Source organism: Rhamphochromis longiceps, linkage group LG13, assembly GCF_057381845.1.
Source record: "Rhamphochromis longiceps isolate RC_006_pf linkage group LG13, R_longiceps_female_GT1.1, whole genome shotgun sequence".
NCBI classification, from domain to species: Eukaryota; Metazoa; Chordata; class Actinopteri; order Cichliformes; family Cichlidae; genus Rhamphochromis; species Rhamphochromis longiceps.
Window position 1 is genome coordinate 26,125,610 of NC_140569.1, and position 14,354 is coordinate 26,139,963.

Below are 14,354 nucleotides of genomic sequence, written 5' to 3' on the forward strand. Positions count from 1 at the left end.
GAGCTACTTCTATTTTTTAAAGATACAGTTTATTGTTTTTTATTTAAAAGATCCAATATTACAGTGTAAGTAATCATCCTGGTCTATAGGTGGCAGTGGTGAGCGAGAGTGTTTGTTGTAGCTCCAACAAAAGAACTGTGGCGAAATTGCCTGCGTGATTTTAGTAGATCTGAATAATATGTGCTACGCCGCTTGTAGTCGTGCAATCTCCGGTTAATGCTTTATAGCTCAGCAAAATCTGCAAGCGCAGTGAAAAAAACAAAAACGCTCATTGGAGAACTGAGCGTGTCCTGTCTGCCTGCTCCGGTAGTGGCTACGTGTAATTCTCGGGGAAAATGGCAGATAGAAAAAATAATAATGCTCCAAACACCAGTGCAAATTTACTATTCAGCGCCGCTCCAGAGTTTAACTTCAATTTGCCTTTCATGCCAGTGAGTCAGGCCACTGGTCCGGCGGTGCTGTCAGGAGGTGAGACGAGATGCCGACTGAGGAAATGTCCAAACATTTGCGGGTTCGTTAGCAAGCTAAGCTAGTTAGCAGATTGGGTTCCCGTATCGCTATCGGGGCTTACTGAGTGTAAAAGTAACAGAAAGAGAAAGAAACCTTGTCCGAGTAGGGAAGCGTTTATCAGGCGTAAGGTTAGGCTAACTGACAGCGATGTGTTGTGGTCAGACTGGCAGCTGTGTGATGTTTTATTTTGCACGTATGTTTCAGGGTCACAGGCAAAACAGTGTTCTGAGTTAAATGGAAAGATAACGTCCTGTTACAGGGATTTAATGATGCGACATTCTGCTGAACAAGCGCCTGATAAACATGTTTCCTCTTTTTATACTTTAAGGACTAAACAGTAGAAAGCTACAGCTCTGAGCACATATTCTCTATCTCTGTGATTTAATGTGTGTCAGATGTTTTTGCATAGATACTAAAACATGTGTTACACTTTTATTCTCCATGTCGGTGTGCAGTAGATGACTCCACTGATGTTGGAGAAGAAGACAGCTTTGTAGGTCAGACATCTGGGAATGGACATGCCCCGTCTACATTCAGCTACTTCTCCAGTCCCATAACCAGTACTGACCCATTTGCATCAATAGGGCATTCTCCATGCCCCCCGCCAGTGCTGTCTGCAGCCCCGACCACAACGGGACACGTTTCTGTTCCCAGCAGTGTCAGCATGGTTCCACCACAACCCCCACCTGCCAGCTCACAAATGAACCCTTCTCCTTCGATGTTTGGTAGTGCAGTTTACCAGAGCCCCATGGGGCGTCACACTCCTCCCCCTACCACAATGACCCCACCGCCTCCCCAGATGCAGCCGCAGAGCCACAACCCGTACAGACACACCCCCACCAGCAGCAGAGCTAGTCCTTATATTCCAGCTCCGGAAATCATGCCGCCAACACACACGCCACAGCAGAATCCCTACTTGGTCAGCTCGCCACCGCAAACGTTCCCCCCATCAGGACCCATGTATACAAAGGTGAGTGTCACACCGGTGTTGTTGATCAAAGGGTTTATTAACTTATTTGGGAAGTTAAATCACATCTTTCTCTCTTCAGCCTCCTCCCACGCAGATTCAGGGCCCTCCACCTCCACTTCCAGCCACCACAGCTGGAGCCGTCGTTCCTGCTGTTCCCATGATGCCGTACAACTACAACGTCTATGAGCCAGTTCAGCCTCACTGGTTCTACTGCAAGCAGGTGGAGTCAAAAAGCATCTGGCTTCCTTTCAGTATCTTTGACTCCCTTCAGCTTGAGGAGACGTACAACTCTGGTACGACAAGACACGTGCAAATTTGTCTTCCTGAGAATCTAATTTTGACCTGAACTGCACAGTGAAGTTTTGTTTTTTTTGTTTTTTTCTTCATTCTTTCAGTTCAACCAGATCCAGAAAGTGTGATCATACGCACAGACGGAGGGAGGTATGACGTGCAGCTTTATGACCGCATGCGGACTGCAGTGTACTGGGAGGAGGAGCCTACAGAGGTCCGACGCTGCACCTGGTTCTACAAAGGAGATACAGATAGTCGCTTTATTCCTTACTCTGAGGAGTTCAGCGATAAGCTCGAGGTTTGTCTCAAAAATACTGTTTTTTATACCCTCTGCATTGTTCTTTATTGATTTAGTTTAGGCTGCACTGTTGTAAAAGGAAATTATAATATTGTATTATTGCATCATCTCTAGGCTGAATATAAGAAAGCTGTGTCTACCAACCAGTGGCACCGCAGGCTGGAGTTCCCATCAGGGGAAACCATTGTGATGCACAACCCAAAGGTAAACCCCTGTTTGATTAATGTGCTGTAGCGGTCTGATGATGTAATTAGCTTTATAGTTCACGAGCATTGATCTGTTTGCCTTTGTAGGTCATAGTGCAGTTTCAGCCCTCCTGCGTACCAGATGAGTGGGGCACAACTCAGGACGGGCAGACCAGACCCAGAGTGGTGAAGAGAGGAATCGATGATGACCACGATGAAGTGCCTGATGGTAGACAAGTTCCGCTGTGCTCAAAATAATTTGCTCTAAGTGTAAACACAGTTTGTATCATCCACTAAGTGTAATTTTAGGAAATGAAAAGTATGATAAGGTATTCCAGAGGCATTAGAAGGACTTTTTGATAGCTGGTTGGGTGCTAGGTGAAGTATAATGCAGCCTCATTCTGACTGTAGTTCACATTTTATGCACATATTTAAGATTAGAGACATCTCTTTCCAGGTGAGCTCTCAACGGTGGATCATCTTGTGTTCATGGTTCATGGAATTGGCCCCGTGTGTGACTTGAGATTTCGGAGCATGATTGAGTGTGGTGAGTAATGAAGTAATGAGCAGTCACACTGCAGTCGTGTAACGATGTGTACAAAGGAAACGTTAAAAATGCTGTTTTGTCGTGCTTTCAGTGGACGACTTCCGTAATGTGTCGCTGAAGCTGCTGCAGAGCCATTTTAAGAAATCGCTGGATGAACACGCTATCAGCAGAGTGGAGTTTCTGCCCGTGCAGTGGCACACGGCTCTACATGGAGATGCCACAGGGGTGGACAGGTGAGGGGGACAAGGGTTTAACACCAAAGAGGCCTGACACACATGTGGTGATATTATAAATAGCTCCTGACTGGATGGAAACACTGGACTTACTCTCTTATTTTAAATTGACATTGTTTGTCACCCGTAAGTCCTTCATCATTACTCAGGGATGGGTAAACAGAACATTTATTGGACACTGTCATTATATGCCGGAGACAATTGGTGCCTCAGTTCACCAGACATCCTTGCAGGACCTTAACAGACTTATTTCTTGTTCATCTTTGCAGGAGGATAAAGAAGATCACTTTGCCCAGCACCGGGCGTTTACGTCACTTTACCAACGAGACCTTGTTAGATGTGCTTTTCTACAACAGTCCCACTTACTGCCAGACCATCATGGACACTGTTGCTCAGGAGATTAACCGACTCTATGCCCTGTTCATGGAGAGGAACCCGGACTTCAGAGGAGCAGTGTCAGTGGCAGGACACAGCTTAGGTAATAAACATGTTTAATCAGCTTCTAACCTTTCTGTTTTTTCCACCATCACTTAATTTTTCTCCTTGCAGGTTCTTTGATTCTCTTTGACCTGCTTTCAAATCAGAAGAATGCCTCACCTGGAGGGGCCATGCCAACCATGCCCGCTGCTAACGGAGAAGTCAGACAGGTCACGCCCTGACTAATTTAAATAAATTACAATATACTGTAAAAATAAAACAAACACCGTGCTCTTTTCCGTTTATTTGTAAATTAGTTGAATATTTTCAGAATAAAGGTTCGGTATGTAATTGTAAATTTTGCTTCTCATATCAGGTGACGGCCCCTGTTGCACAGGAAAATAGTGCCGTCACCCCTCCAGCTGTGGAGGAGCAGCCCAAAGAAGACGGGGAGGAGTTTGAGGATCTTGCTGCTATGCTGGAACATCTGGGCCTGTCTGAATACAAGAGTACCTTTGATGAGGAGAAGATTGACATTGAATCTTTTGTAAGAACACAGTCCACCTTTTATTTTACAGACTGCTAGGAGCTGAGATATGTTTTAGAAGTATAAGAAATCTAGTTATAAATGTAAACTGTATAAGGTCATTTGAGAACATCGGGGGTTTTATGCAATATAATGTAATTCATCTTATTCTGACCCTTTTATATTCTCTTAGCTTATGTGCACAATTGAGGACCTGAAGGAGATGGGTATCCCACTTGGTCCCAGAAAAAAAATTGCCAAATTTGTGAAAGAAAGAGTGAATAAGCAGGTAAGTTTGTCTGCTGAGTATCTGCGAGGCTTGCAAAATTGTGATTATGGACCCGCCCCACTCATGGTTTCATGTTCACAGGCTGCACGCCAGGCAGCTCAGGAGAACAAAAAAGAGGTCAAAGAGGTCACTCAGACTGCAGCACCTCCACCAGCAGCTGAAGTTCCCTCTGATCCGACTGTGAAGAAGCTTCCAGTGGGCAGCACAGTCTCCTCTGTCCATGTGGACTACAATTACTTTGAAGTTGGAACGGGGCAGGTAAACACATCTGTCTTTCAGCAACAATGAGCTGCTATTCTGAAGCAGAGCTGACATTTAATAAACTTTTTGCAGGTGTCTGTCATCTACCACACTCTGGGCTTTGAGCCTGTGAATTTCTTTGCCTTGGGTTCTCCAATCGGCATGTTCCTGACTGTACGAGGACTTGAGAATATCGAAGAGACGTACCAGCTGCCCACATGCAAGGGATTCTTCAATATTTATCATCCAGTATGTGTTTGTGTATTTATAGCTATTTGTAACATGTTTTATTGTCTCTGGGTCAGATTTGTACAGTATTCTGGTGTGCACAGGCATTTCATTCACTAGACTAATGTCTTTTAGCTGGATCCAGTGGCTTACAGGATTGAGCCTATGATAATGCCAGACCTGGACTTGAAGCCTGTTTTGATCCCACATCACAAAGGACGGAAGAGGCTTCATCTTGGTATGGACCCAAACACTCAGAGCAGAGCTGTCATTGTTGTAGTCACATATGAGATTAAGTTTCAAGCAAAAGGAACAAAAAATAATAATCAGGTTTTAACTGTGAATGCTGACAGATACAGAGTTAGTTACTGAGCCTAAGCTAAACTGTTCAGTATTTTTGGCCTCTCTGCCGCTTAAGGGTGGAGCGTCCCAATATCTGCAGTTACACAGCACAAAGACTCTATTCTTGCACTTCAATTGCCATGAAGCAACGTAGTGGCAAATAAAACTGATTCGTTTTTTCCTTGGCTGTGCAGAAAAACATTAAGGTGACAGCAAAATAAAGTTTCTCGTGGTGGTTGCTTTTTTTTTTTTTTTTTTAAAGTGTATGTAGGTTTCATTGGTTGTGCGGAAATGGGCTTAGGTGTGATTCTGTGTGTTTCAGAGCTAAAGGAGTCTCTCACCAGGATGGGCTCTGACCTGAAGCAGGGTTTCATCAGCTCCCTGAGGACTGCCTGGCAGACCCTCAACGACTTTGCTCGTGCTCACACCTCGAATGCCCAACTTCAGGCCCAGCTGGCCATCGTGGCCAATCAGATCGAAGAGGAGGAGAAGCAACAAGTGCACGAAGGTGAGTGCGGCTCACTTGTGAGTCTTTGTTTGACTATTTTCTGTACTGTTAGATCAACCGTTTTGATCTGGTTTGTCACAGAGCATAAGATTCCAGACAACCCTGAGCTTCAAAAAGAAGACGACGAGTCTCAGGTGAAGATCGGGATGTTAAACAGAGGAAATCGCATCGACTACGTCCTGCAGGAGAAGCCCATTGAGAGTTTCAACGAGTATTTGTTTGCCCTCCAGAGTCACCTCTGCTACTGGTACAAGCAATCTCATATTAAAGACCTGTTTGTAGTTGCAATTTGAATGGAAACTTGAGTATTAAGCAGCTGAATGACACAGACTGAAAACTAAGTCCATGTTTTTTGGTATCAATTAATAATTTAAATATTTACTATGTGCAAAAATAACAGGTTTGGTGGTTTCAGCCTCTCAAATATGTGATCCTTAATAATTTACCAAGTCCTCATATTATTTTGGTTTCATTAAAAAAAAAAAAAAAAAAAGACTTACTCTTCTGCAGTATAGATTTTTTTTTTTTATTATTCATTGTTGATTTTTAGGCCCTTTCCTCACAGTACATTCTTACCTCGTTTCCATCAGTACCTTTTTAGCTCGACTTGATTCAACTTAGTTTTGATAGTTTTTCATTAGGTGGTAGTACCTGGTACTGGGTGGGTATTACCTTCTTTAGTACGTGCTCGGCCGGCGTTCCAAGTGAATCCGAAAATGTGAAATCAGACTGCATGCCACCAATAGGCCAGACGATGGTGTCACTCGATGAGTCATGAGAGTGACTCCTTCACAAAAATCCAAACCACCATTTTTGAAACCTGGCAACGAGAAAAATACCCCACTGTGGTCCCAGAGTCTGACAAAAAGCTTTAATGACCCACGTGGAGGTGGTACTCAATTGTAATGGAAAACGACTGCAACAGAATCGAGTTGAGTCGAGTAGGTACTAGTGGAAAAGAGGCGTATAAAAACTGCACATATAAATGATGGTGAGTGACGTCTGAAGTCCTTTAAGCTGCTTCGGTGACTGTCTGAAACCTGTGTATTAACACTTGTGTTGTTTTGTAGGCAATCTGAAGACACGGCTCTGCTCATTCTCAAAGAGATCTACAAGACCATGGGGATCCATCCAGAACAGATGGCTCATTAATACACAGAGTACACCTGTCTGCTTTGGTCCCATTTAGTTTCATGTATTACTTCTTCACTGGGATTTTGATTATTTTTCCTTTTTTTTTTTTTTTATTGATGTAGTTTATTATATACAGATGAATAATACAATTGTATTACGCCATTTGTCTTAAATTAAGAAACATACAAATGAGCTCGTTGATTCAAAGAAATTTGACAAGTTTGATATTACATTTTTATAGTATAAATTATAGAAATGGGGGGAGGGGTCAAGTTTCCCAAGAACATGTATCAGCAGATCGAATACTAACAGCAGAAAGGAAGGAGCAGAAGCAAATGCAGCCTTCTGTAAGTTTTATTTCATGGCAAGACTCAAAATAAATCATCACCTTGCTCAAGTGTTTCGTTTGGATTGTGTACTGCTGATGTTTTCTCCTGCAGGGTAAGGAGAGACTCGAAGACTATCTACAGAAAGCTGGAATATTTGCAAAAACATTAATAATAAAATAATTACAGTACCAGATGAGACCTGCTTCCTCTGTGAGGGAGAAAAAGCACTTCTTGCCTGCACTATGTAATCTTTAGACAGCTGTCCTCATTAAAATTACCCCTCTAACCTATGAACTGTTCAGCTGTAACATTATGTGGAATAAAAACCAGCAGCTGTGAATACGGCTCATAGTACTGTCTGCATGTAGGCACATATTTAACTCACATGTATGAAACAATGGAATATTAGAAAAATATTTACAAGCATGACTGTAACATTCAATCCCAGTCAAGAAGTGGGAATCGTAGTGCTGGGAATGACGCTCATTGTTATCTATACAATAATACTGGTCCACATACACCTGATATTGTAGCGTTGCATGCAGTAAGCAGATCTTTGCTCAAGTCCTTGAACCATTTGATCAACATGCTTTTCAGGTGAACTCTTTACTTGGAAACAATCAGCAATAAATGAATGATAACAGCGACTCACTGTCACAAAACACAAGTTCCCTTTTTTTTTAAAAAACCCATACTGCCCCTCTCACAGAACTTCTAATAGAAACAGAATATTATGGCTCCATATACTACTGCCAAAATACTGAGTGAAAGATTATAAAGTGTTTGAGGATCAGCTGAAACTTTTGGCTTCTTTTGTTCACTATGAGAAAGTGCAACATCTTTACAGTTGTCAATAAATTATGCAACTTGTTATCCTTTAATGTGTCTTTAGTTTGATTTAAAAAGCCTGTCCAAACACGCAACAGCTGCCAGAAATCATCTGAATGAGCTGAAATCTTTCTGAAGTCATATTTGGCTGTAAAAGGTGCTAAAGAGGCTGGCTGCAGGTCAGGTGCTGTGTTTGAAGCAGGCAGGGTGGCTTAATGAGAAGTTGTCAAGTTCAAAGTTAGAAAGCGCATGCCTATTGATTTGATTTCATGTAACATATTGTCAACCTAAATCCACGAGATACGTACCTGTTGTTCTTCCCTCAGCAAGTTAAGTATTGCTAATTATGCGTCAGCTCTTCAGTAACACTTGTTGCCACGTTGTGAACTTTCACATTGACTAATGTTCATTTTTGTACATTCATTTGTCTACAGCTGTGCGGTGAAATGCAGAAGGATCCGTGTAAACATGTCTTCACTGTAGTGCCTTAACGATATCAGCACCATGCAGTCTTAATGTAGAAATGATGCTGGGTACGCAGAGGCTCGCTCAGTCCTCTGTTTTGCTCTGTGTCTTGAAGGCCTGCTTGCGTAGGTGAGCCTCGATCTCCTCGCGGAAAACCAGCATCCCCAGGTGAGAGTGGGAGGCCTCGTTCATCGCTTTGGACTGGATGCACATGCGGTACTGCTCCGGCGTCAGCTCGTCCGCGCACTGCTTCTCGTGCCACAGGTGGAACAGACCCGACACAGGCGTGCGGATCACTATCATGTCACTCCGCAGATACTTCCTGTACAAGTGGACGTCTTCCACCCCCCAACCTTTGACTTCAAGATCAAAACCACCTGCGGGGATACGACCCATTTAAAACATGTTACGCACAACTGTCGCGTCTAATAAAACAAATGATTGGTGCTTACCGATATTTAGAAAGTCGGAGCGATACTGGCATGTCATTCCAAATCCAAAGTCTCTCCAGAATCCAGCATCCTTTTTATGAATCTATTTGAAAACAGATAGTCATCTCTGACACACAGGTCACCACCAAACCAGCTTTCTAACACGTTGGTCAGAATGGGAACCTTTACACTTCTTACCAGCTGGAGTTCAACAGGTGGAGCCAGCTCCAAATTTCCGTAGACAATGGCAGGATTGTACAAACTAAACACGACAGGATAGAAGACTTTCTTGTCTGTAAAACAGAACAAGCAAATTAACCTTTGGCTGAGAGCAAGAGCACTAAAAGAGTATAATGAATGTGAGCCAATTAAACCTACTTGGAGCAGCGTGGAGACGACAGGTGTTAAGGAACTCGAGTGTAAAATGGATGTCCACATCACAAAAAAACATTAAGACGTCGCCTTTCTTCCATGCGTGAGCTCCGATATCCAAACCTCGACCTCGGGAAAACTCCTCGTCCACTGGGATGAGAGTGTAGTTGGAGAAGCTCTCCTCCCTGTAAAACAAAACGCCTGATTTTTAACAAATGCCTCATATGACATATTAACAAGCCTATTAAAAGGTCTTTCTGTTCAATAGACTCACCTCGACATTTTTTCCAGAGATGACGTCACCTCCTGTAGACCTTCCTGCCCAAAATAAACCACCGTGAGATGTACCCTTCTGTCATGCTGTATGCACACCTCCCTAAAAACACATGCATTTTTCAAATGGATTACAAGGACACACAAGGCTGCAGTGCTTTCCACAACAATGGTGGAAACAAAAGCCAACACGTCTAATGAAGGCCAAGGGTGCTGGCTCATGTTTAGTGGAGAGGGATGGATTTAAGATTCATTCTCACCTGAAGTTTTGCAAGAACTGTGAGAAAGTTTCTGCTCTGCCCGCTAGTGGCACAATGATGTTAATAATCATTCCTGATGTTTCCACAGATGTGCTCCTGACTTTCATTAAGGGCCCAAAAGGCCTGAAGAGTGTGACGTGGCGGAAACTGCTGGAATCCTCTTTGGCAAAGAAGAGCTCGTAAAGTGTCCCTTTGTCTCGCTCTGTCCGGTACAGCCCTGCCAAAAGAAGACAATCTGAAAAACACTGAGACAGGCTGAGAAAACGTACCAGTTATCCACTAAGTGGCACTAAATGCCAAATTCAAGGAGAATTTCTGTTTGGCACTACTGCTGCGCATGACTAACGCGCAAACACAGACACGTAGCATAAACTTTTGTCCCCATCCTTGCTATGCAAAGGCACACCACAGTCTTAATCTGACTAGCTCTGACCCCTGCAGTTTTGTCAAACCTTAACTATCTCATGTAATCTCCTAACCACAACTCTGACCAAGCAATATACACTAGCCAAGGAGCAGGAGTCATGGAGGGTCATTGCAGCTGAGAGTACAGCTTATGAACTTTCAAATGTATTTTACGTTTGACGCATCACTTTTGAGGTCAAGCTTGTTCTGTCTGAACTTGAATCGGACCTTTGCCGATTGTGACATTTTGGCCCAATATCAATGTTTAAAGTAACAATTTGGCTGATTTTGTTTTGTTGTTTATTGTTTTCCTGGAATAAGGGGAAAATAAATATTCTAAAAGAAAATAAAAGATGTGCTTTAATTTTGACTCGTTTTATCCAAAGGTAGCTGCAAGGTCAGGGACCATCGTCACTAACTTCTGATGCACACCCAGTCACTTTGTTCTATAAGCGAGCCTGAAATATAACAGAAAGCATCAAGTTCAGAAAAGAGCTTCAAAGGCTTTCAGAGGGTAAAGAGTTAAAGTCTTGCAGCTCACACAATTTGAACATTTAACCAGTGCAACATTTATATTCCTAAATACAGACTGTTCACAAAATCTGATAACTGTCATATGCCAACATCAATCAATAGGCAATATTGGCCAGTGTTCATCAGATAGTGTATATCAGTGCAACCCAGTGCTCCTTTGTCTAAATAAAATGTACTAACCAAATCAGATTTGGAACAAAGGCTCAGTTTATTATTCTGGATCGTTAAAAATAGATTTTCCTGGTGATTTTTTTTTTCAACGAGTCTATTCACTGAGTGGAAACTGTTAATAAAAGGTTCATTTTGAACACTGGTTACAGTCATTGCCTCTTACTCTGTAATTTAACTGAGAGTCTCACCTTCAGTAAAGTGACCATCTGTGTAGGTTTGCCTCTGCATCGGCACATCATCCTCCACACCATCCTCCTCGTCAGGGTTGTTGATGATGTCTAGTGCGGCCTCAATGACCTCCACCAGCTCATCCCTGCGGTCCTTGCGGACTGGTTTCTCCTCTGGGTGCCGCGTTAGCCCCATTTCCAGCTGGTACACCTTGGAAGAAGTAAAACTCTCAAACGGCACCAAGGCATACTCGCTTGGAAGGCGAGCTCCAGTGTTGACCTCAGCCTTGTCGATCTGAGAATGCAAGTACTCCAGCAAATCTCCAGGCTCTTGGTCTTTATCAGCCAGACCCGGAACTCCTGGAAGCTCTTTTTTCTCTTGGAGAACTTTCAACTTCTCGCTCATTTCCTGTAATTCCTGCTTAAGCTGGGCAATTTGCCGCTTCAGACTGGCAGCACGGTTCAGGTGGCGCTCCTCCTGTTCCTGGAGCAGGGCCTGGTAGTATTCTTTGCCATAGGTCTCCCCTGGTAAGATCAGGCTGACGTCTGCTGGTGGAGTGCACTCCAGCAGGTATGCAAACAGCAGCAACACCAGCAGCAGAAAAAGACCCAGGAAGAGCCAGCGGACCCGACCCTGAAGTGGCAATCCCCGCCTGGGCATCACGTTCTCATAAAAGCTATAGCTGACAAGCCTGCATTCCCTTCGCCCCGGACTGCTCACATTACTTAAAACAGGTTTCTGTACATCATCTTAGAGACATGGGTGTGTAGATCATTTTGGAATAAAGAGATCTTGTTCTTTGGCTCCAATGCATCAGTATTTCCACACATAGGTCCTGTATAAATCCACAAAACGATCAGCTGTTAAAAACACAAAAATCCACAATCAGAAAAAAGGCCACAATCCAGGATCCCAATACAGGGACTTTTAGATAAAAGCACTGATGACAAAACAGTAGATAATCATACAATGACATTTAATGTGTTACCTTTAAGCAACCTTTCAAATAAACCAACCTGCTATCTACAGTTTCCTTCAGTCAGTAAGTTTCTTTTGAACATTTATCCGACTTCTTCACTTCAAAGATTCCGTTTAAACCTGAGGAAGGAGGGACAGCAGGGATTAGCTACACCTGGACAGCTAACACACGCCAGCTAGCTCTCAGCCAAACAACAGCACACAAGGAAACTGGTGGGCGAGCTTCACAGCAAGCTAGCTACAAACTGACTTCCGGTGTAGCTCTTTCTCTTCAAAATAAATGCACGAGCTTTGTGCAAAGGGCTAGACCAAACACTCCAGATTCTGAGAGGTACCTTCTTGGAATGAAAGTGGACAAAACAAGTGAAACACACACAGCGTTCAAGGCCGATTTGTGATTATCTTTTTAATTACAGGCTTGGTAAATGTCACACAAGGCTCACCAGTCAAGAATCCCTGGTTAAAAAAAAAAAAGGCAGCCTTCAGGAGTTTCCACGCCTAATATCGTGTCAACCAGATACCATGTGCAGCAGGTTCTTGAAGGTCACACAGCTCCAAGCTTACACTTACAAAGTAACCCTGTTTTCAGGCTCTCACACCCAGATATAAATCAGTCTCTAGACAGCTATAATGAAATAGGGCTCTGAATCCAGCCAGAACTGGAACTGAGCTTGTGCTGATGTTTTAAAAGCCGTAGCTGTCAAAATACTTCTTTGTACATTTATTTCTTTAACCTTAATGCTTTCTTCTAAAATGAGATCCTGAATGTTTAACACCAAACACAGAAATATAAAATATTAATGATTCTTATTAACATTCTAAAAGGCAAAACGCAACTATGATATTAGTTTTACTACTCACACAAAGAATGTCTAACGCAAAACTGTTCTGCTGATGATGTGTGCTGATGAGAGTGCTTGTTCAACAGTTTGGAAGGTGTGTGTGTGTGCGCGTGTGTGTGTGTGTGTGTGTGGGGGGGGGGGGGGGGGGTGTTAAGTCAAGGACAAAGTAACACAAGACTGCCTGAAAAACAACAGAACCAAGTCATGCTAATAATGGGAGACTTTCAAACTCTAAGCTACTGGCATGGCGACAGAGAAAAGTTGGCTATATTTCCAGAAAAAAAAACTCTTAGCCTAAAACCTTTGATAATTAGATTTTTTTCCCTTGTGGCATATTTGCAAATTTCAGCACCTTTAATTATTTTGAAATTTGCGACATTACAGGCAGCACATCCCCTTATTTCGAAAAAATTCGAACCGGACATGACTACAGTTCTGCTGCTAGCTTAGCGGTGTTCCGCGCTTCACTTCGCTTTCGGGTTTTTATTCTTACCCGTTAGAAAGCCTCTCTGTTACCCATAGTACTCCCCAAACGTTCACTCACCTAATCCCGGCTTTGTCCATTCCTGCCCCTCATTACAGCTGTCGCATTTTGTGTTAAACTAGCAGCAGTAGGTAGGTAGGTTGTGTTACAGAATGCCACGGAGCAAAGAGAAAAGAGTGGGTTGTAACTTACTTCCGGTTAAAATCTAACCAATCGGAGCGTGTCTAACGAGTGTCGTCATCAAGCACGCCGAACCTCCAGGTTCATAATATTGTTTATTCTTATTAAAATAACGACGTTATTATTATATTGTAGCTCTAAACGCATTATTGTTATTATTAGAACACATCGATGATTTTTTTTACTCTCATACACACTACCGCGTCTTCCAATAACGTAACAACGTTAATCTGTTGTTTTAAAAAAAGCTATATTTAACCTTCCCTCTAAGAGATTATTGTCTTTTCTTCCCGTTTCACTGTTCAGACCAAGAAAGCAAACCTCTTATCTCAGGTGATGAACTAGCTGACAGCTCTGGATTGAATTAGCACTGAAACATAATTTGTCTAATGTTCGAAAACAAGTGATATGATCTTAATGTGGTGCACAAAATAAGCCAGGAAATGTTCTCGTGGGATTCTGTTTATAGTCGTTATATTTTCATTTTCTTAATTATGAGAGAAGAAGACAGATGTTATCTGAAAGGCCAGAATCAGTGCGGAAAGTCTTAGTCTAAGAAACTATTTTAATAAACAAACCATTTCCTTCTTTTTTCTGATTTAATCATATGATATTTCTGTACCGTGGGTCTAACCAGTCAGTATTATGTGTAGGTGTAAAAATGAAACCCTGATAAAGGAAGAGAAGTAAAGGGGGTGGTTTAATGTCACACACGCACACACACACACACATCGGGTATCTACCTAGTCATAGATTTTTAAAAAGTACAGATCTAGTTTTGTGCTTCAACTCCAACACCAAAACCTTAATCTGCTTTTCAGTATCATATATATTCACTGGGCTGGTTTGGACATCCTTTTGGGTTCAGAGCTGTCTAAACTCTTAATTTTATAAAGATTTCTCAGAGATGTTGTCC

General features: G+C 42.6%; 2 protein-coding genes across 9 annotated transcripts; one reads left to right on the plus strand and one right to left on the minus strand.

Annotated features, from left to right (window-relative positions):
* The first annotated feature begins 122 nt into the window (after nt 1–122).
* sec23ip (SEC23 interacting protein) lies at nt 123–7,115 on the plus strand. 4 transcript variants are annotated; one of them, XM_085428732.1, is made up of 18 exons: nt 123–468; nt 966–1,480; nt 1,560–1,773; nt 1,876–2,069; nt 2,184–2,273; nt 2,363–2,483; nt 2,712–2,801; nt 2,893–3,034; nt 3,304–3,512; nt 3,584–3,681; nt 3,828–3,998; nt 4,171–4,266; nt 4,348–4,524; nt 4,600–4,755; nt 4,870–4,972; nt 5,399–5,584; nt 5,666–5,831; nt 6,655–7,115. In XM_085428732.1, exons 1-18 carry the CDS (start codon nt 336–338, stop codon nt 6,734–6,736), a joined length of 2,943 nt encoding a protein of 980 aa, XP_085284858.1. In that variant the 5' UTR covers nt 123–335; the 3' UTR covers nt 6,737–7,115. The 4 variants fall into 4 exon arrangements, with proteins under 4 accessions (XP_085284858.1, XP_085284859.1, XP_085284856.1 ...); XM_085428733.1 differs by having other exon boundaries at nt 969–1,480; XM_085428730.1 differs by having other exon boundaries at nt 5,399–5,831.
* Nucleotides 7,116–7,652: 537 nt separating this feature from the next.
* csgalnact2 (chondroitin sulfate N-acetylgalactosaminyltransferase 2) lies at nt 7,653–13,450 on the minus strand. Of its 5 annotated transcripts, none has more exons than XM_085428737.1 (9): nt 13,319–13,450; nt 11,971–12,052; nt 10,975–11,789; nt 9,677–9,893; nt 9,418–9,519; nt 9,150–9,328; nt 8,970–9,064; nt 8,793–8,874; nt 7,653–8,717 (listed from the first exon to the last, which is right to left on the minus strand). In XM_085428737.1, exons 3-9 carry the CDS (start codon nt 11,612–11,614, stop codon nt 8,425–8,427), a joined length of 1,608 nt encoding a protein of 535 aa, XP_085284863.1. In that variant the 5' UTR covers nt 11,615–11,789; nt 11,971–12,052; nt 13,319–13,450; the 3' UTR covers nt 7,653–8,424. The 5 variants fall into 5 exon arrangements, with proteins under 5 accessions (XP_085284863.1, XP_085284860.1, XP_085284861.1 ...); XM_085428734.1 differs by having other exon boundaries at nt 10,975–11,814; XM_085428735.1 differs by having other exon boundaries at nt 10,975–11,814; nt 11,943–12,052.
* Between the last annotated feature and the right edge of the window lie 904 nt (nt 13,451–14,354).

What these genes read in the sequence shown, in the direction of transcription:
- sec23ip (XM_085428730.1), top strand. Translation starts at nt 336, where the DNA reads ATGGCAGATAGAAAAAATAATAATGCTCCAAACACCAGTGCAAATTTA. An exon ending in TCCGGCGGTGCTGTCAGGAG is followed by an intron (nt 469 to 965) that starts GTGAGACGAGAT and finishes GTCGGTGTGCAG; the next exon opens with TAGATGACTCCACTGATGTT. An exon ending in CCACGATGAAGTGCCTGATG is followed by an intron (nt 2,484 to 2,711) that starts GTAGACAAGTTC and finishes ATCTCTTTCCAG; the next exon opens with GTGAGCTCTCAACGGTGGAT.
- csgalnact2 (XM_085428737.1), bottom strand. Translation starts at nt 11,614, where the DNA reads ATGCCCAGGCGGGGATTGCCACTTCAGGGTCGGGTCCGCTGGCTCTTC. An exon ending in TCTCTGGAAAAAATGTCGAG is followed by an intron (nt 9,329 to 9,417) that starts GTGAGTCTATTG and finishes TTTGTTTTACAG; the next exon opens with GGAGGAGAGCTTCTCCAACT. An exon ending in TCGTCTCCACGCTGCTCCAA is followed by an intron (nt 9,065 to 9,149) that starts GTAGGTTTAATT and finishes TCTGTTTTACAG; the next exon opens with ACAAGAAAGTCTTCTATCCT.